Raw genomic sequence first — 21,792 nt, 5'->3', positions numbered from 1 at the left:
GAAATCTTGCTTTACTTGAGCTCATAAAAAATGATTCTATAGAAGCAAACTTGTGAATAGAAAAAAGAGCAATGATTCTAAATTTTCTTTTAAAAGTCTGAAAGTTTGCTTACTGGAATTGATTTTTTGTGCAAAATATAAAGTAGAAACCCAATTTTTTTTTATTTAGATATCCAAATATTACAGTACTATTTGTCAAGTAGCTCCTTTCTTCCTCACTGATTTGTAATGCAATTTCCATCATATATCAAGCAGCCACCCATACATGTTTGTTGCTCAGTCCTCAGTTCTGTTTCACTGGTCTATTTGTCTGTAGTTGTGCAAATACTATATTGTCTTAGCGGCTATAAATGTATAATAAATTATATAGGGCAAGTTTCTGCAGCTCCTTCATTTGTTTTAAAAATGTCTTGGATTCATCACTCTTTAATTGTTCCATATAAATTTAAAATCAACTAGTCAAGTTCCACTGAGCATAATTGGAATCTTGATTTGCTTTGTACTGAATTTGTGTATTATTTTAGGAAGGAATTATATCTTTATGATATTGCGTTCTCATATATATAGACATGGTATATATTTCACGTACTTATCCTTAATGAATAAAGTTTCTAATGTTTCCATTCAGGTATCTTTTGTGTTTCTTTGCTTCTGTATAGCTGTCTTTTAAAAATTATATTTTTATAATTTTGATGAAGAATGTGATTGTGAACATGAATTTTAAAAAGTCCAGCCACCTTGCTAAACTCTCTTATTAATCATCATAATTTGAGTGTTAGATTATCTTGGATTTTCTATGTAAACCACGCAGCATACTCCTTAAAATTCATGTATTTAGAATTCATATTTTAATTAGGCAATGCAATCAACTCTAAAATTAAAAGTACATTTAAAACACGTACCGTAACACTTTCCTTCTCACTCTTGTCCCCCTTTTCACTCAGTTTCTGACCGTTCACCTCTCACAGGTAACCACCATTATTAATTTTCCGATTTATTTTTCCATGGCTTCTTTGTGCCACACAGGCAAACATAGTTTAGATTCTTTTTACTCTCTTCTATTCGCAAATATAGCAAATTATGGAAAGAGTTCTGCACTTTGCCTTTCTCCCTTAGTTATAGCTGGAAAAATAAAAATTCAAAAGCCTCTTTAATAGCAAAAGGGGAGGGGAAACGAGGTGTCGAGCTAGCAAACGACAGAGTCTGTCAGGGAGGTGGCTAGAGAGGCCCGGAAGTGGCTTCTGTGCCCCGCCTTGCGGGTGGTTTGCTAGTTTCCAGCACTTTGTGAGTATGGGGTGAGTAGCGGACGCCAACTGGCGTCCGCCTTCCACTGTGGGGTTAAATCTCATCCCGCGGCTCTCCTCCTGTCGGTCCAGCAGTTCTTTTGTCCCCTGGTAGAGGTGCGTTTGCAGGGGTGTGTGGGTGTGTGTGTGTGTGAATTTGTGGAGAGAGGCCCTTCCCTCCCCAGTTCCTGCAGCCTCGGCTCCCAAGGAGGGAGACCCCTGCGAGAAGCCGTGGAGGAGGGAAGGGCGCTCTGCGTCTGAACGAAGTGGTGCTCGGCGTTCCCTCGTAGAGCCCAATATGAGTGTCCCTTGTTTAGATCCGTTACCGAGTGTCTGGGTCGGTTCTTGAGGGTATCTGGAGACGGGATGCATGGGTCACATAGACTAGCCTCGAAAATGGGAGCCGTTACATTTTTGCACTGACTGGTAACAAGGTCACTTTCAAGGTCTTTAAATTATTCTGTGGTACTGGCCAAGAGCCAGAACGTTGGAGTCAGATTACCTAATTCGAATCCTGCCTCTGCCACTTATTGGCTGTGTGACTTTTCACTAGTTCCTAACCTCTCTCTGCCTCATTTTACTATTTTGCAAAATGGGGATAATATTCCCTAACTCACTGGGTTGTTGTGAGGATTGAATGCATTAATGTGTGTAAGGTGCAGAGTAAGCATGATTTAAAGATTTGCTTTAACTATGATGACACATTGTCTTTAATTACTGGCTTTTGTACGGTTGCTTTCAATTTTAGTGTCATTCATCAATTCACTTTGTAATGGATTATTTCTATATTTTAGGAGGGAAAAATAAGATACTCTGAAAAAGAGTATCCCAAAGCAAAGACCAAAACTGGTTTGTGTTGTACGTTGTGATACTCAAACTCCCAAAGGCTTTAAGATTCGGGGGTACCTTTTCCTTGGCTGGAGATTAGGAGGAACAATAGAAGTTTTTAATAGTGAAAAAGGATGAGGACCCCTGGTTTTAGCAAAAATCTGATGTCCCTATAGTTTTTGAGCTTCCAGGAACGCCCTAGCCTGAAACTGGCTTCATACTAACACCCTTCATTTCAACCCAACTTCGACAGGGTTAACTCTCTTTTCTAGACTTGTAACTCTTTTCTGTTAATGAGAAACTTTCCTTTCCTTATCGTCAGTATATTTACTGATTTGATAAATAATTTGTGTTCGCAGCCAATTTCCCAATCTTGTGCCTTCCCACTGTGATCAGTTTGGCTCAGATCCAAGTAGGGTCCAGGTAGTGAAACCTAAATGGAGTTTGTGGAATAAATGATATAAATGTATCAGTGTTGTGTTCCTGCCATAGACTTCCTCCCTTTCCCACCGTGGACACCCTCCTCATTCCACTTGGGCTCCAGATTCACTCTGGGTTGGGCTGTGGCTCTCTCTTGCCTTCTTTGACCCTACCTTAATGCTTTTTGACTGTATTATTCAGGAAGGAAGGAAGTTAGGACTTTGTTCAATTTTCTAAAATTTTGGAGAGAAATTTAAACACATTTAGTTGTAGAGAGAATGTTACCGTGAACACCCATATAACCATGACTCGGCTTCAGCCATCATCTTTTGGTCATTTTCATTCTTCTTTTCCCTCCTTTCCCCTCTCTTTCCTTCCCTTCTCCTCCTCCTTCCCTTCTGTCTTCCTCCTTCCCTTTTACTTGTTCCCTCTTTCCCTCTCTCCTTTTTTTCCCTCTCCCTCCTTTCTTTGTCTTCCTTTCCCTTCCTCCCTCTCCCCCTCTTTTTTTATTTCTTTTTTTTCCTCATTGCATTCCTCCTCTCTTTCATTTTATAGCAAATTGCAGATGGAAACATTTTAGTTCACTCACAAGTACAAGTGCTTCAGTGTCAATTTCTTATATATAGGGACTTTTATCTTAATATATAGTATCATCACATGCAACAAAATTGACAGGAATTCCTTGATATCATTATCTTGATTTTCAAATAATTCTCAAATATTTTTACAGTTTTTTTTATAGTCTTTTTACAGTTGTTTTCAGTGGGGTCCAAATATGGTTCACCATTTGCATTTATTTGATAAGTCTGTTCAGTCTCCTAATCTATGACTGTTCCCATTCCCTCCCACTCCTTTTGGTAAAAATACCATTTATTTATTGAGGAACTTGAACCTTCTGTTTTATAAAATGCCTCACATTCTGGATTTGGTCGATTGCTTCTTTTTAGTATCTTTAACTTATTAGATCTCAAACTCAGCTGCACATTAGAATCACCTAGAAAGTTTAAAAAGTTATTGATGCTGAGTCCCACCCCCAGAGAGTGATTTAATTGATTTTTTTTTTCATTGCTATCTCCACCTCCCAGGCGCAAGTGATTCTCATGCCACAGCCTCCCAAGTAGCTGGGATTACAGGTGTGTACCACCATGCCCAGCTAATTTTTGTATTTTGAGTACAGACAGGGTTTCGTCATATTGGCCAGACTGTTCTTGAACTCCTGACTCCAGGCAATCTGCCTCAGCCTCCCAAAGTGCTGGGATTACAGGTGTGAGCCACTGCACCCAGCCTGATTGATCTCGGTTGTACCCAAGGCATTAGGAGTTTTAAAAGTTCCCTAGTGATTCTAATATGTAACAAAGTTTGAAAGTCTTTAATATAATTTTTTCCTATATTTTGCCTGTACACTGGTATTTGGATCTAAAGAGTAGATTAGATTTAGGGGCACTTATTTTGGTATTATTAGCTCATGTAGCAGTGCCCCAGATCTCTTGTGGCAGCTTATTGGGAGGAAGTGTTTTCTGGTACTTTTCATTTGTAACAATCAGTGGGTTCTCTCAGTTTCCTAATTACCTTCTATTCCCTACCATCCTTTGAACTATAGAGAGTTGGACTGAGGAACAGAGGTTCAGGATACAGATTTGGAATTGTTTTTCCCTTTGTAACCTCTCCCAGCCTTACTTTTTTTTTTGAGACGGTCTTGCTCTGTTGCCAGGCTGGAGTGCAGTGGCATGATCTCGGCTCACTGCAACCTCTGCCTCCCAGGTTCAGGCAATTCTGCTGCGTCAGCCTCCCAAGTAGCTGGGACTACAGGCGCCTGCCACCACGCATGCCCAGCTAATTTTTGTATTTTTAGTGGAGACGGGGTTTCACTATGTTGGCCAGGATGGTCTCGATCTCTTGACCTTGTGATGCGCCCACCTCGGCCTTGCAAAGTGTTGGGATTACAGGCATGAGCCACCACACCCGGCCCAGCCTTACATTTTCTAGCCTCTCCATTCCACTGAGTAAAGACAGACTTACTGACATCTGAGTCCAGTCAAATAATTTTGCAGTCACTCACTTCTAGTTTAAAATCTAGTCCCAGTTGGTTCACAGGAATCTCAGGTTTCCCTTCCCTCTTAGATCAGGCCCAGGTCTCATGGCTTCTAGGATAGGCTGTCTTTCAGAATATCTTACTTTTCCCTCCTAAAATATAGAAATCGTCCATTACAAAGTGAGGACTCTGAGGAAACCTGGTGGCTGGTGCTATTGTTTCTAGAGAATACCATACCGAGGAAGGAGTAGATTAGGAAGCAAGAAAATCAGTTTGATTTGGGGCATATTGAATTGGATTTGTTTGCACGATTTCTATATAGGACTATCTGGGAGGCAGCTCAGGATAGGGATCAGGAGTCTACAGCCTAGAAATAGAAGTTAAAACCTTGCAAGTGATTAAACATAGTTCTGGGGAAGACTGTGGATAGAGAAAAGAAAAGGTCAAGAACAGAACCACCAGGCCTACTCTTATTTTAAAAAAGAAAGACCAGTGAATTATACTATTAGCCAATATGTATATGGTACTTACCACTGTCATGCCAAGTGTCAGGTTCCAGCCCATACTGAGGTCCGAGGGGAGTTGTTGGATGGGTGGCAGATAGTCGAAAGAACACTTGGGGCTGTAGACAGGTAAAATATGATTTTAGTCAGCAGGAGCTGCTGCAGCTCTCACACTGTCTGCCTCTGTCTCAGGTGCCTCCTCCGACCACAGCCCTTCTCAGCAACCGGCTCTGTGGCTTCTGCCGCTCCCACACTTACAGCTGTACTCCTTGGCACGCTTGTTAATTCCTGGCTCCCCTCTGTCCGTCTGCAAGACGGCCAGTTCTCTCTTCCAGGGTCAGCAGTTTTTCCCTTTCTCTCTGGGCATGAGTCCCATGTACAGTGTCAGCAGGGCAGTTATACCATTTACACACAATAGTGGCTGTGAGCCAAGTATGAGCTTACACAAACAGGTTATATAACAAGTGGAGTGGTGCGCCTGCGTTCGAGACTCGCTGAGTCACACTGGCCTGCATATCTGCCTCGGCCTGTTCTTGACCAAAGCACATCCATTTTTACCTTACACTCCACCCCCTTGGCCGAGGGAGACATAGGTTTTTAGGTACACAGGCCCATATATAGGTTTGGCACGCAGGCCTGACATATACACTTTCGGCACCCAGGGCTGATACATACACACAGTCTTGACTCGTAAGTCTGACACATAGGCTCTGGGCACACAGGCCCAGTGTATACATAGAGGCTTGACACATAAGCTGTAGGCACTCAGGCCACAGTAGTAATACAGGGAGCAATAATTTCAGGTTATAGTAGGCAACCACCCCATGGTGATGTTACCTCGATGTTGCTTTATATATTAAGCCAGGTTTTTTGCTTGCCTACCTTTAGGGGCATTGGGGCAGGCAACAACAGGTTACCGTTTGTCCCCATACCTGGTTGGAGGAAGTCATCTTCTCTCCCATAGGTCTGGCCTCATGGCTTGGCCCTACATGGGTCAGTGACTAACCACTTCTGTAACTTCTAGGTAGTTAGCCACAAGGTTAAGCCTTGATAAACTGCCCAGCTATTGGTGCAGATTACCATAGGTGTCACCTTCTTGGTGATCATCATTTATATTGCCCTGAGTTCAGCTTATTAGCTACTTTGTCCACACCTGGTATCAAACCGTAGGTATCAGTACTAGGCTGGGCTGCAACAGCAGTCCAGGCAGCAGTAGCACCCTGGCTAGGCCTATCTGTGTACCATGCCCTATTGGGAATGCGGGGATGCCCTTCCTTAAAAGATGAAGGCTCAGGGTCTAGGGGTGCCTCAGGTCCCATAGCCTTATCTTGCATTAGGACAGTAGGTACTAAGACTTCTTGTAATTGTGCTGCTAAGGGACTTGACTTAGCATACTTTGCTGTTCCAAGTAGGCTTAGGCACCCCACTTTGCAAACGTGGATGTCTGTGCCATCCCAGTGTGCGGGTTGTTACCCATGAGCATACCCACCCTGCTGTTGGGTAAGTCATGCGCACAGTGACTGTAGCCCGTCCTGCCAGGCTGTCATGAGTCTAAAGGGCAGCATATGCAGTTACTAACTCCTCTGTCGAGGAATACCAGAGCTCAGCTCCCTTCCAAAGTTGGGACCAAAAGTCTACTGGCATTCTAAAGAGCTCTGTGCGATGCCATAAGCCCCAGTCAAAAATATCTGTGGTCACATGCACATCAAGTTTAAACGGGTGCCCCTGATCAGCTACCCGTAGGGCTTGTGCCTGCTGAATAGCCTGTTTGGCTACCAGGAAGGTGATTTCAGCCACATCATCCCAATTCCAGGCAAGAGGCTGCGTTGCTGCTTCTAAATCTGCAAGAGAATCAGAGGTTAATATAATAACATCATTAATAAGATCATGACATATGTTGGGGCTATGCATACATCCCTGCAGCAACACTGTGAAAGTCCATCGTCACCCTCCCATGAAGGCAAAGTGCTCCTGGCTCTCTGGAGCAATGTCGATTAAGAGGAATGCATTGGCCAAGTCCACCACACAGTGGCACCATCCCAGTTCTGTTGTCAGGTGGTCTATCAAATCCATGATAGATGGCACAGCTGCTAAGCCATGCAAAACATCCACCCCAGCCTGGCCTGTCCTCAGGCATGGGAGAGACATACACAGTGCATAAGCGGGGAGCCAAGCGGCCGATGCCAAGGTCCGATGCCAAGGTCCGAAGATACAGGTTTCACTTTCACTGACCAGCTTTCATAAATGCAGCTCTGCTCGGAAACTTATTCAGGTTTAGGGACCAGTGGATTGCCGAGTCCACATACGGCCTTTGGTTGCCCGGTGTCCCCCTAAGTCCGGCACCTTGGCCAGTTCCCAATCAAACAGGAAGGGCTTTACATTTCTGCCTGACTGCAGCAGGTAATCTTTGAGCTGGAACGCTCCGGCGGGACCGAGTCGCCCAGCAATGTCCTTTTCCCGAATGACTTGCACTAAGTCTGTATACGACTGCCATCTACTGACAGTTTCTGGTATTTCACTGTATCAGTCCACACTGTAATTAAAGAAGCCAGCTTTTCCATCTCAGAGGCGGAGCAGGAAATGGATCAGCTCCTTTGTCCCAGAGAGAGAGAATTCAGGCAGGGAGGGGCTCCCCCAGATGCTGCTGGCACTGCTTACCTAACTCCTGCAACTCAGTGGGGGTACAAACACTATATGAAATGTGCTTCACTGTGGTAGGGGGTCTGTAGGCCCACCCTTGGGGCCCAGTGGCTGTTCATGCTCTATTTTCTGGCAGACTGGGTGAGCCTGTAATGGAGGTTCTTCCTCGTCCCTGCGTTGCGTCCAGCAGAGACTGGGCATGCACTTCTTGCAGCACAGTCACAAATGCCCATCTGACTCTGTTGGCAAAGGCACACTCCTCGGTGCTGTGCACTTCCAGGTGCTTCAGCTCCTTCTCCACACTCGTGGAGGGCCTGTCCAGTGTCGCCCATGTTCCCACCAGAGCCCATCCTCGCACCACGGCTGCCACAGCTCATGCTGTGACTGCATAGCCGGCCCGGGAGCCTGGGAGCTGGAGACCCACTCACCTCATCCTGCCCACTATGCCAAATGTCCAGTTCAAGCCCCAGCTGAGGTCTGAGGGGAGTAGGTAGATGGGGGGGCAGGGAGCTGGAAGAACACTCGAGAGACAGCAGGTAGATGGGACATGGCTTTACTCAGCAGCTCTTTCACAGTGTCAGTGCTGCATTCATACACCTCACAACAGTGTCTTAGAGCCAGGTGATGAACCTCCCCAGGTTATGGCTACATAACCGTGATTATATAATGCACGGAATTGTGTGCCTGCGCTCCAATCCCACTGAGTCATGCAGGATGTTTACCTCGGCCTATGCCTGCCTGATTGCAGCACAGCCATGTTCCTCATGTCCACACACCAGGCACTGTTATAAGGACGTTATACACTCACTTAATGCTTCTAATGGCCCTATCTACTATCACTATCCCTATTACAGATAAGGAAAGGGAGGCACAGAGCTAGTAGGTAGTAAAACCAGGATGATGATGACCTCAGGAAACCTGGCTTCAGAACACTTAACCAGATTATGATGGGAGCTGAGAAGAACCAGGAAGGAGGAAAGCAGGAGAAAGGAAGGTTCTTGAAACAAAGGACAAGTGAGTTTCTGGAAATGGGCAGTATCCTCAGCCCAGTTGCCTGAGAAGAGGCCATGGAAAATGGGAATTGAGGGAAGTCTCTTTGGTTACTTCTGCAGGCGAAATCTTAGTGGTGTTGGCAATTTGCAGCCTACAGTGTGTGGAAGGCTTAGTAGGAGGTGAGGACTAGAATCAGGGACTGAGGGCTTTCTTTCAAGAAGTTCAGTCTTGAAGGGGAAGAAAGAGAGTGGCAGATTGAGGAGGTGGCAAAGACCAGGGGCAGCCTGTGCTCTCTCCAGGGCAAGGGCTTGGTGATGTTTTCAACTTCCTTGATGTTTCTGAGAGAAACTGAAGGGCCTCCAGCCCATAGATCAGAAGAACCTGCAGAAACCCTACTTTCAGCTGAATTTTAATGTGAATATTTTGCCAGTTTTTTGGGCAAGTGTCACATCAGATATAACTGAGGGTCTCACTAGCAGGCAGCCAAGGTTTGTTAATTCAGTCCTATTTCTTTTGGTCCAGGGCCTTCTATCCTTCTTCTTCCCCTCACTGCAGTACCTTGACCACAGATAAGACCTGGTACAGCCATCCTTCACTATCTGTGGGGGATTCATTCCAGGATCCCCACTGATACCAAAATTTGTGGATGCTCAAGTCTTACATAAAATGGCATACAGTATTTGCCTGTAACCTACACACATCCTCCTGTATACTTTTTTTTAAAGAGATAGAGTCTCTGCACTGTTACCCAGGCTGGAGTACAGCAGCACAATCATAGCTTACTGCATCCTTGAACTCCTGGGCTCTCAGGTGATCCTCCTGCCTCTTCCTCCTGAGTAGCTGGGACTACAGTAGTGTGGCACCAGGCTCAGCTTCTCTTGTACACTTTAAATCATCTCTAGATTACTTATAAACCAAATACAATGTAAATGCTTTTTAAATTCTTGTTATATTTTTATTTGTATTTTTTAATTATTGTTTTTGTTATTTTTTTCCCAGATATTTTCCAGCTGTGGTTAATTGAACCTCTTGATGCAGAACCTGCAGATATAGAATCAATTGTATTAGTTTTCTATTGCTGTATAACATTTACCTCAAATTTATCAGCTTAAAACAAAATCTGGGCTGGGCGCAGTGGCTCATGTCTTTAATTCCAGCACTTTGGGAGGCCGAGGCAGATCTTTTGAGGTCAGGAGTTCAAGAGCAGCCTGGCAAACATAGTGAAACTCCATCTCTACTAAAAATACAAAAATTAGCTGGGCATGGTGGTACACGCCTATAATCCCAGCTACTTGGGAGGCTGAAGCAGGAGAATCTTTTGAACATGGGAGGTGGAGGTTGCAGTGAGCCGAGATCATGCCACTGCGCTCCAGCCTGGGCGACAGGTAAGACTCCGTCTCAAAACAAACAAGCAAAAAAAAAAAAAAAAAAAAAAATCAGCTTGTTTGTTCCAGTTCTCTAGGTCAGAAGGCCAGGCAGGCTCAGCTGAGTTCAGTATTAGGGTCTTCTCAGGCCAAAGCCAAAGAGTTGGTAGGGCTGGGCTCTTATCTGGAAGCTCTGAGAGGAATCTACTTATGAGGTCGTTGAGGTTGTTGGTAAAATTCAGCTCCTTGGGATCAGTCCAGTCGGTGTGGACTTGCTATCTCATATTGAAAGTCCTGAGGATTAGGGCAGGAAATCGTTAGAGTCGTCTTAGAATTTAGACAACCACAGACCTGGTTGTTAATGGGATAACTCAGCAAGTCACTGAGAGGAGCTTCCTAGAGAGACCAGGAAGTGCCCTGGATCCTCACCAATTTCAGTTTTTTTCCTGATTAGTCCAGGGTTTGGGGATGTCCAGGATCACCCCAGGACATCCTTTGGAACCTTACTGTGGGATTCAGGGTTGGGGTGGTGTAGAGGATTAAGCTGCAGAACCATTGAACATGGAGAAATTTCTGCAGCAGTTCCCCAGAGATTGTCTCTGGGCTCCTGGGCAGGAGAGAAGGGACTACTTGCAAGTTTACTGGTTAATAATTATTTCCCACCTTTCAGGAATCTCCTGCAGAAATAGCGTTGGAAGCTAGAGGGAGGCCTGAGGTACTGCCTTGGCCCAGGATGGCTAGAGAATTAAGTGAAAGCACAGCCCTGGATGCCCAGCCTACAGAAGACCAGATGGAGCTTCTGGTCATAAAGGTGGAGGAAGAAGAGGCCGGTTTTCCCAGTAGCCCAGATCTGGGCTCTGAGGGCTCCCGCAAGCGCTTCCGAGGCTTCCGCTACCTGGAGGCTGCAGGTCCCCGCGAGGCGCTGAGCCGGCTCCGAGAGCTCTGCCGACAGTGGCTGCAGCCTGAGATGCACAGCAAGGAGCAGATCCTGGAGCTGCTGGTGCTGGAGCAGTTCCTGACCATCCTGCCAGGGAAACTGCAGAGCTGGGTGCGGGAGCAGCATCCAGAGAGCGGGGAGGAGGTGGTGGTGCTGTTGGAGTATTTGGAGAGGCAGCTGGATGAGCCGGCGCCGCAGGTAGAAAGAACTTAGTATCTGAGCGCTGTGGTCTGTTTCCTCCTGAAATCTCAACATCGGAGTGAGGGGCATTCCTTTAAGATCCAGGAGTTCTCCATCTCTTTTTGTACCGTGAACCTCCTTGGCAGTAAGGTGAAGTCCCCGGAATCCTTCTCAGAATAATTTTTTTTAAATACATAAAGAAACCATTAAGGGTTACAAAAGAACACAATCATATCAACATACAGTTAGCAAAGTATTAAATTTGTATTAAAGTCATATACGTGTTTTTTTAAATTAGTACACTAAATAATAAGACCTAGGGACAGGGCTTATAACTGGCAATTACAAAGTAGTGATAAGTATCTATTTGCCTGGTTGTAATGTGATGTAAAAACATCTACAGGTTCTGTTGGTGACAAAGTCCTGGGTACTGCTTATGCTACTTTGATTTGTTGCTTCCATTCATAATTGAAGGAAATACTAACTTTCTCTTAAAGACCAGTTAAAAATAAGATTAGTTTTTGTCCTGTTCAAATTCATGGACTCCGTGGGAAGGAGTTCATGGACCACTGGTTATGAACCTATGGTAGAAAATGGGCCTACTTTTACCTCCATGTTCTTCCCTGTTTTGTGAGACTGTGTCCTCTTTGCATCATCCTGTGTCCCTGTGCACACACCCTCAGAGGACCTGTGTGGCCAGAGCCTTCTAAATGGTGAGCTGGATACCAAGGTTCTTGACTTGGGTCTATTGCACCCAAGCCCTGTAACAGTGGAAAGTCAGTTCAAGTCTCTTAGTTTCATTCTTTATAAAGGATGTGGGAAATTCTGAGCTGCACATGAGAAAGTAACTTGAAAACGGTAATTTTATAATACTATAAATGTCTGGAAGTAAACCTGCATTTAATGAGGACATATCATATGCCAGGCCATGTTAGGTGATTTCACATACTGTGATGTTATTTGGGTCCCCCATATGCTGTAAACTAGAGATTGTAATCCCCTTTTCAGATAATAAAAGGTATCAATATTCTCTGAGAATTTTGCACCAGTTTCCAATGGGTTTTCATAAAACACAAATGTATATATGAAGGAGCATAGAGTAATGGTAAGAACATGTGCTCTGGCATCATTCTACCTGTGCTCCCATCCTAGCATTGCCACTTGTTAGCTACTTAAACTGGCTATGCCTTCATTTCCCTATCAGTAAAATGAGTATAATAATACCTCCCTTATAAGATTATTGTTTTCTGCGTTAAATGAGTTAACATTTATAATGATCTTGGAAATAGTGCCAGCCACCTAGGTAATTCTATGGAAGTGTTTGATGAATAAATGAAAATAAGAACAAATGATTTCTAGGTTTCAGGTGTTGACCAGGGGCAAGAATTGCTCTGTTGCAAGATGGCATTGTTGACACCAGCCCCAGAGTCACAAAGTAGCCAATTTCAGCTAATGAAGGCTCTGCTCAAGCATGAATCTCTGGGATGCCAGCCCTTACAAGACAGAGGTAAGGATTATTTTCTAGGCAGTATGAATTCTGCAGACTTCATCCAATTTCATTTAAGGATAGCCAACAAAATTCATTGATAGGTGGTGTATATGCCCATGACAGATCAACTCTCATTTAAGACTGAGACTAAAAGGAGTATTTCCAACATAATGATGGAAAACTTTTTCAACCAAGACTGGACATAGTATATAAGATATTAGTAAAACTTAGGTTTGGAAAGAATTGGTTCTTGTTTGGATTTTGTTTTGTTGTATTGGTTTTTGTTTTCTTGAGACAGGTCTTGCTGTTTCACCAAGGCTGGAGTGTAGTGGCACGATCTCAGCTCACTGCAGCCTCCACCTCCTGGGCTCAAACAATCCTCTCACCTCAGCCTCCTGAGTAGCTGGGACTATAGGTGTGCACCACCATGCCTACTAATTTTTTAAAAAATTTTTTGTAGATATGAGATCTCACCATGTTGCCCAGGCTGGTCTCAAACTCTTGGGCTCAAGTGATCCTCTTGCCTTGGCCCCCCAAGGTGCTGGGATTATAGGTGTAAGCTACCACATCGTGCATACCAGCTATTTGTCTTTGTTCTTCTTTGTTTAACTTGTAATTATGGAGACCTCCAGTGTGGTGGCCAGTTAGATTTGGGGATGGAACTGTCAGTGAGACGGTTCTTGTTCCAGTGGAGCTTACATTTAAGTGGGGAAGATGGCAAATAAACACATTAATAATACAATTCGTATGACAGTGGGAAGTCCTATGCAGAAAGTAAACAGAATTTGTAAAGCCAGCCAGCCAATCTCATAAATTATAGGACTATTGCAAATTAAAGGGTATAAATCTTCTAAATCCTGGGTCTGTTATTAAAGTAATATGAAATTCACTGCATAGGAAATGGCTTATGTTCTGAGATGTCCTTTCATGTGTCTTAAACACATGTACAAGTTCCCAAGACACACATCACTGGGATGTTCTAGCCAACATGAGATCTTTATTTTTCAACAGAGGTTCTAGCCTAAACCACCTGTTTTGTGCCCCTTTAAAAATTTGCTTCCTGAAGTTATATAAGGAGTATATGAGGAATATATATGCTTCCTGAAGTTATATAAGGAATAATAAGGAAACCTGAAGTTCTTTACTTTCCTCTCTCTTGAATTTCAGTAGGTTGTATAAAGCCAGACCCTTACGCTGCTTTTCATAGCCCAGCTTTGTCTGACTCCTCTTAGCTTTTCAAATCCAAAGCGAAAAGCACCTTAACAGCTACTAAGGATATACTCACCCAAAATCCGATTTTTCCTCCTATATCTAGCAAAATTCAAAGGATCTTCAAATGGAAAACTTTTTTATTTTTACGTTCTTTTTATTTCACAACTGCTAACAAGGATCCTGCCTTTTTGCATTGTTTTTGTGTATCTGCAGAGCACAACAGGTATGTTTAGCTATGGGATTGCAGCGGGTAGGGACCAAGAATTTTGGAAAGGAGCACACTCTGTATAAACTTGTTTGGCAGGAATTTATTTATTTAGAGAGACAGTGTCTTACTTTGTTGCCCAGGCGAGAGTGCAGTGGCCCAATCACAGCTCATTGCAGCTTCAGACTCCTGGGCTCAATCACGTGAGACAGGAATCTATTAATCCAGTTATTTAACTTAGATTCCACAAGGCAGGGAGGCTGAATGCCAGGGTACATCTCATACAGAGCTTCTTTCCTTCTTAGTTCTCCAGGTCCCTGTGCTTGCCCATGGAAGGTGCTGCAGAGAAGATACAGTGGTAGCTTCTAGGCTTGCTCCAGAGTCCCAGGTGAGCTGGAGGCCCTATCCCTCCCCCAGTGCCCCTCACTACTGTTGAGCTTCCTGTGAAGACTCCTCACTCCCCATTCCCCTATACTCCCATCCTAGATCCTCCATACAGATCTCAAATGGGATCTGCATTTTCTCATCTATCTTGAGGTTATCATTAACTTTATTCAGGTGCCCACTCAAGAGGATTTTCCTGTTTATTACTAGCTGTTGACAGGGATGGGGGTTGGGGGTGCTTCCCAGATCTTCCCTACTCCACCAGTTTGGTCAGCCCCTTCTTCAATGGGATTACCTATTGTTTTAGGGGTTGTTGAAAGTGGAAGATGTAGCCCTGACCATCACCCCTGGATGGACACAGCAGGATTCATCTCAGGGGAATCTCTGTAGAGATGAAAAGCAGGAGAACCATGGCAGCCTGGTCTCCCTGGGTAAGACTAAATGACACTAATTTCTGTTAAGGTTTCTTGGCATTCTTTGTGCATTAGAACCTGTTGAGTTGTTGGAAGCTGTTGAGCCCTATTGTGTTTGGATTCACAATCACCATTTCTGAAAACCTGTTACTGACTAGCTCCTTACTCCTTCTTTTTTGTTGTTGTTTTTGAGAGATAGGGTCTTGCTCAGTCACTCAGGATAGAGTGCAGTGGAGCAATCATGGCTCACTGCAGCCTCAACCTTTTGGGCTAAGGTGATCCTCTCACCACAGCCTCCCAAACTGCTGGGACTAAAGGCATGCACCACCACGCTTGGCTAATTTTTTAGTTTTTATTTTTTGTCGAGATGGAGTTTTGCTGTGTTGCCCAGGCTGGTCTCAAACTCCAGGGCTCAAGCAATCTTCTTGCCTTGGCCCCTCAAAATGCTGGAATTACAGGCATGAGCATGAGCTACTGCACCCAGCCTGCTTATCCCTTCTGACCTTGCTTTCTCCTCTCCCTGCCAGTATTCTAGTTAAGTTAAATGGGTTGAAGTCAATACAGTCCCAAGTACAGGTTTGCCTCATAGGAGATGCCCAGTAAATGATGATGTACTCCTTCCTGATCCTATCCCTGACTGAAGAGGAAAGTTGGCGGGCCTCTTTAGAAAATGGGCCTTGGGACCATAGATTGTGAGAGTTAGAAGTGTTCTTAGACATTGACTGTAGACCCTGACCTCAGAGATGAGGGTGCAGAGGCTGAGAAGACGGCCTGACTTGTCTGAGGCCACGTAGCTCATTGGTGGCATAAAATTCACAGCACTGAATCCAGTTCTGTTTGGGGACCCTGCCTCTGCCTGGGATATGAGCCGAGACAACTGTCTTTATTGTTTCATTGATCAGTGCCCAATTTCTGAGTCTCCACTTTCACTGTTTCATTTCTTTCTTTCTTTTTTTTTTTGAGATTGAGTCTCACTCTGTCACCCAGGCTGGAGTGCAGTGGTGCAATCTTGGCTCACTGCATCCTCTACCTCTCATATTCAAGCTATTCTCCTGCTTTAGCCTCCTGACTAGCTGGGATTATAGGCACCCACCACCATGCCTGGCTAATTTTTGTTTTTTTAAAAGAGATGGGGTTTCACCATGTTGACCAGGCTGGTTTTGAACTCCTGACCTCAAGTGATCTGCCAGCCTCAGCCTCCCAATCGCTGTTTCTCAAAGGTATTTCAGAAATCCTTCCACTTGCTCCATTTAATGTCACTTTCTGTTCAACTCTTTTAGTATCTAATCCTAGATGCATGGCCCTGCCTTACTATTCTTAGAATGACCACATATATCCCCAGCATAGTCCTGGATCCTCACCATCTTCCACCCACTCCCTCCACTCCTAGTGTGTACCTTTCCAATGGCCCCATTCCCATTCTTAGGTCTCCCTCCTCCCCAGCACTCCTGTTCTCCCCTTTTATTCCCATTCTTATTCTAGCACTTAAATCCTCATCCCAGGCATTTATAGATCTCTGTAATTCTTGCCTCCCTGGTACTCATCACAGAGCTTTCCTTCCATGGTGGGGCATAACCCACAATTGCCGGTTGTTATTTCAGGTGGTGAAAAACAGACTAAGGGCAGGGACTTGCCTCCAGCCGAGAAGCTTCAAGAAAAGGAGCATGGGAAGATATCGTGCCACCTGAGGGAAGATATTGTCCAGATTCCTACATGTGCAGAAGCTGGTGAACAGGAGGGCAGGTTACAAAGAAAGCAGAAAAATGCCACAGGAGGGAGGCGGCACATCTGCCATGAATGTGGAAAGAGTTTTGCTCAAAGCTCAGGCCTGAGTAAACACAGGAGAATCCACACTGGTGAGAAACCCTACGAATGTGAGGAGTGTGGCAAGGCCTTCATTGGGAGCTCTGCCCTCGTCATTCATCAGAGAGTCCACACTGGTGAGAAGCCATATAAGTGTGAAGAATGTGGTAAGGCCTTCAGTCACAGCTCAGACCTTATCAAACACCAGAGAACCCACACTGGGGAGAAGCCCTATGAGTGTGATGACTGTGGGAAGACCTTCAGCCAGAGCTGCAGCCTCCTTGAACATCACAGAATCCACACTGGGGAGAAGCCATATCAGTGCAGTATGTGTGGCAAAGCCTTTAGGCGAAGTTCACATCTCCTGAGACATCAGAGGATCCATATTGGGGATAAAAATGTTCAGGAACCTGAGCAGGGAGAGGCCTGGAAAAGTAGGATAGAAAGCCAGTTGGAAAATGTTGAAACTCCCATGTCTTATAAATGTAATGAGTGTGAAAGAAGTTTCACTCAGAATACAGTCCTCATTGAACATCAAAAAATCCACACTGGTGAGAAACCCTATCAGTGTAATGCATGTGGAAAAGCCTTCACCCGAATTTCATACCTTGTTCAACATCAGAGAAGCCACGTAGGGAGAAACATCCTATCACAGTGACCCATGCCATACGTGCCAGAGTTGGTGCTCATTTGTCACTGATCTGAAGCCACTCCCCCTGGAGTCTCGACTATAGGAATTGTGGGCTGGGCTTTATTTACCACTACACATTATCAGGTGTTAGAAAATATAGACTGGGTTAGACAAATTATCTTCTAAGTTCTAGAAGGTGTTTGGAATCAAAACGTATTTGATAGGAGGCTATGGGAGAGTTGTCTAGAACAGGTAAGACCTGAAATGGTTTGTTCTCTCCCATTGGAATTAAATGGATGTTTAGACTGGCTACTTGCCCTAAACCAGCACTTTGTGGTGTCTGCTGGCTGGATGGTTGTGATTTGGGGGCTGCTTCTCTGACCATTCTTTTTGACTGTAATGAATCCTCCACAGTTGGTCAGATTCACAAAGTCTTATATCCCCCTCTGTGCCTTTTCCACAGGTGCGAATAAATGTTTATTGAATGTACCAGTGAGATTACCTTCATAGATCTGAAAATCTGATGTTATCCAGGTTTCTGAAGAACTTCTCGCCAAGGCCATTTGTGCTTGTGTCTAATTCTCTGACCTAGATTATGACTCAGTCTTACCAAGTAATTTCTTACCAAGTACATAGGCAGAGCAGAGGTGATGGCAGGGTTACTGTGATTGAAAGAATCCATTTTTATTTTTTTTTGTTTTTGAGACAGAGTCTTGCTCTGTTGCCCAGGCTGGAGTGCAGTGGCACAATCTCAGTTCACTACAACCTCCGCCTCCTGGGTTCAAGCGATTCTCTTGCCTCAGCCTCCTGAGTAGCCAGGACTACAGGCGTGTGCCACCACACCCAGCTAATTTTTTATATTTTTGGTAGAGATGGGGTTTCACCGTGTTAGCCAGGATAGTCTCGATCTCCTGACCTCGTGATCCTCCTGCCTCAGCCTCCCAAAGTGTTGGGATTATAGGCATGAGCCACCATGCCCGGCCAAGAATCCATATTTCTTTACCAGACTAGGAATTCTATTCTAGTGCAAATGCCTTAAACAGCTTATCACTAAATCATTATGAATATGTGCCATCCATGGAATTGCGTTTTTTTTTTTTTTTTTAATATGAGGTCTCACTGTGTTGCCCTGGCTGGTCTCGACATCCTGGGCAATCCTCCTGCCTCACCCTCTCAAAGCTCTGGAATTACAGGTGTGAGCCACCATACCCAGCCCAAATTTCATTCTTTAATGTTTTCCTGTTGCTACTCTTTAAGAAAAAACTTACCTATTCAGACAGTGTGAAAATCAGTCATCAAGTCAGAGTAAAATGATAAATATTCTAATGCTCCGTATCTTAGTTCTCTCCATTTAGTTCTCTTGGGCCTAACCAATGCCTGCTAAAACAATAGACACTATCCTGCCCCACCCTACTACCCAGCATACACTATATAGTAAACTGCATCAAAACATTCCTGCTAAGTTCATACTTTCTCCTGATGAATGGATTCACACCAAATATTTAAAATGAGTATCACTTATGGTTTCAGAACCCCATTATTAGTGTCTGATGTCTTGGTCTTCTTATACATTGATTCCCAAATTGCCTGTGTGGTAACAGCATCTCAATTTTTCATGATGACTGTTTTAACCATAAATTTAACTCCTCAGGCTATCTACTTTTTTGTTAAACACACTGTGTAGATCATCTTTTTTTTTCTTCTCATCATGATAGTCAAAATTTTAGTCTTGTGAATTCAAGTGAGAAAATGTTTAGTCAGCATTATACAAGTAGTATTTATTATGTATACATTCAGTGGAGTTGTTTCTACAAAAGTATTTTGGAATGACTATTCTGCTGCAAACTTTTATGTAAGTGCTTCACCTTATTCCTACAATAAGGAGAAGTGCACTAACAAAATGAACAATGCAGCAAGGGCTTCAGTCGCAGCTCAGGTCTTATCAAACACCAGAGAACCCACAATGGGAGAAGCCTTATGAGTGTGACAACTGTGGAAAGACAGTTCCTTTTTTGTTAGTGTCACTTCTCCTTATTGTAGAAATATGCTTTCATTGTTGGATCTACTCACATTTCTCACTCGGTTTCTGGCACCAGCAGTCTCTTCCATATTTACAATATCAGTCGAAAACTCTGGAATTCAAACATAACAAGATTTTTCTGGTCACCTTTAATGGTTAATGACTTGGGCATTGTGATATATTATCTCCTGCTGTATTTTGTTTAGTAGAAATTGAATCATCATCCAAAATCCTTTATAGAAATATCCAAGTGCTTGTTTTTATGCTGGTTTCTAAGGCTTGGTCCTTCAAGGTTTTCAGGGATCTAGGGGACACAAATCTGACAAATCCTAATGTCAATTATTTGTATTATAGTAATAAACCATATGGTTACTTTGTTTGAGTGGATTTTTAAATTGAGAAAAATGCATTGCATGATTTCTAAACTTTCTAAACATACATTAGGATTCTCTAGAGAAATAGAACCAATGGGATCTGTGTCTACATATGTATATATATGTACATATGTGTATGCATATATATTTGTATTTATAATATTGTTTATGTATATTATTTATTGGCAAGAATTGGTTCATATGATTATGGAGGCTGAGAAGTCCTAGGTTCTCCTATCTGCAAACTAGAGAACTAGCGGAGCCAGTGATGTGAGCGCCAGTCCAAATGCCAGCAGGTTCAAGACCCAGGAAGAGCCAGTGTTCTAGTTTGAGTCTGAAGGCCAGAAAAGACTGATATCCCAGTTCAAGATGGGCAGGAGGGATACCCCTTGAGGGAGCATCATCTTTTTTGTTTTCCTTCTGTCTTCAACTAATCAGATGGGGTCCACCCACATTAGGGGGGGCAATCTGCCTTACCTAGTCCACTGATGCAATGATTCGTCACATCCAAATTCAAACACTCAGAATAATGTTTGATCAAATATCTGGGCACCTTGTGGTTTGGTCAATTTGACATATCAAATGCCATCACAATGCTATAGTTTCAACATTAAAACTACAGTATAGTATTACAGTTTCAGTAAAGCATTAAAACATTTAATCCGTGCTTCCCCCTTTTGTCAATTCTTCCAATTGGCAGTAGGAGCCTGGGAAATAATGTTTGTAGCCTCCCTACCCCACTTACCGGTCAGGATAGGGAACGGCTGGTATGAGGCAGGCTGAGGGACAAGATAAACAACTAGATCACCATTGTATCCTCAGCATCTAGCAGAGTTCCTGATAAATGAATGATTCTGAAAATTGGTTCTACTTGTTATTTTGTTTTATTAACATAACGTAAAATCTCCTGACACTGAGTGCCAGAGACCAAAGTATTCACATTCATATTTCGAGATATAAAAGTCTTCCCTTATTTCTAAAGAAGTTATGTGTTTATAACCATTCATTCAGTAAACTTGATTGTGTTAGGTCAGGTGCTAAGGAATCAAAGATGAACAAGACATTATCTCTGCCCCCAAAGAACGTAAGACCTAAATCATCTTCTGTCTTACAAGGTATTTTGTCCATTTCTGTTCTCACTTTTGTGCCGGCTTAATAGTTCTTCCTTCGGGGGAATGACTGCACCATGGCTGCCCTGGCAACTTGCATCTCTTCATATGAGCCACATATACCACGATTTAACACCAGCTGATCTAAGCCTTATAATTCACCTAGAACATGAGTGCATGGTAAGTTGTGTGCGGAACTGATACAATGCCATTTCTCACACACCTCCCTACCTACCATGGAGGCTGTCCTGAGACAGTTTGCTCTGGTGAGGAAGGAGGCTTTCTACCTCTCCCCATTTAAGGTATAACTGCAAGCTATAAACTGCTTATCTGCAGAACAACATCAGGTTCTCAGCAACAAAATGTTTCACCATATGTGTTGCAGTCACATGACCTCTTCTGATGCCATCTTGTGGGGGAAAAGACATACAGAACTGAACTGTTTTAATCCAGAAAGGGCTCATTTCTTTTCTGATCAAATACAGTCATGCACTGCATAATGACACGTCACTCAATGATAATTTGGTCAATAACAGACCACATCTTCAAAAGTGGTCCCATAAGATTATAATGACAGGCTAGGTGTGGTGGCTCATGTTTGTAATCCCAGCACTTTGGGAGGCCAAGGTGGGAGGATTTCTGGAGGCCATGAGTTTGAGACCAGCCTGGGAAACAGCGAGACTCCATCTCTAACAAATATAAAAGTTAGCTGGGTGTGGTGGCATGCACTTGTAGTCCTAGCTACTTGGGTGGCTGAGGTGGGAGAATTACTTGAGCTCAGGAATTCGAGGTTACAGTGAGCTATGATTGTGCCACTGCACTCCGGCCTGGGTGGCAAAGCAAAACATTGTGACACAAAAAAGATTATATTTTTACTGTACCTTTTCTATGTTTAGATACACAAATACCATTGGGTTACAATTCAGTATGGTAACATGCTCTACAGGTTTGTAACCTAGGAGTAACAGCCTA

General features: G+C 43.7%; 1 protein-coding gene across 2 annotated transcripts; it reads left to right on the top strand.

Moving 5' to 3' along the window:
- The first annotated feature begins 1,233 nt into the window (after positions 1–1,233).
- ZKSCAN3 (zinc finger with KRAB and SCAN domains 3) lies at positions 1,234–17,806 on the top strand. Of its 2 annotated transcripts, XM_023191569.2 has the most exons (7): positions 1,234–1,400; positions 10,734–11,198; positions 12,540–12,687; positions 14,392–14,474; positions 14,778–14,901; positions 16,011–16,103; positions 16,485–17,806. In XM_023191569.2, the coding sequence occupies exons 2-7, from the start codon at positions 10,797–10,799 to the stop codon at positions 17,342–17,344; spliced, it is 1,710 nt and encodes a 569-aa protein (XP_023047337.2). In that variant the 5' UTR covers positions 1,234–1,400; positions 10,734–10,796; the 3' UTR covers positions 17,345–17,806. The 2 variants fall into 2 exon arrangements, with proteins under 2 accessions (XP_023047337.2, XP_023047338.2); XM_023191570.2 differs by lacking the exon at positions 16,011–16,103.
- The last annotated feature ends 3,986 nt before the right edge of the window (positions 17,807–21,792 follow it).

Source organism: Piliocolobus tephrosceles, chromosome 5 (assembly GCF_002776525.5).
Source record: "Piliocolobus tephrosceles isolate RC106 chromosome 5, ASM277652v3, whole genome shotgun sequence".
NCBI lineage: Eukaryota > Metazoa > Chordata > Mammalia > Primates > Cercopithecidae > Piliocolobus > Piliocolobus tephrosceles.
This window is presented reverse-complemented; position numbering and strand designations above follow the sequence as displayed.

Excerpts from the sequence above, each read along its gene's own strand:
- ZKSCAN3 (XM_023191569.2), top strand. The coding sequence starts at position 10,797 with ATGGCTAGAGAATTAAGTGAAAGCACAGCCCTGGATGCCCAGCCTACA. Across the intron at positions 11,199-12,539 it reads TGGATGAGCCGGCGCCGCAG|GTTTCAGGTGTTGACCAGGG; the intron begins GTAGAAAGAACT and ends AATGATTTCTAG. Across the intron at positions 12,688-14,391 it reads CCAGCCCTTACAAGACAGAG|TTCTCCAGGTCCCTGTGCTT; the intron begins GTAAGGATTATT and ends TTTCCTTCTTAG.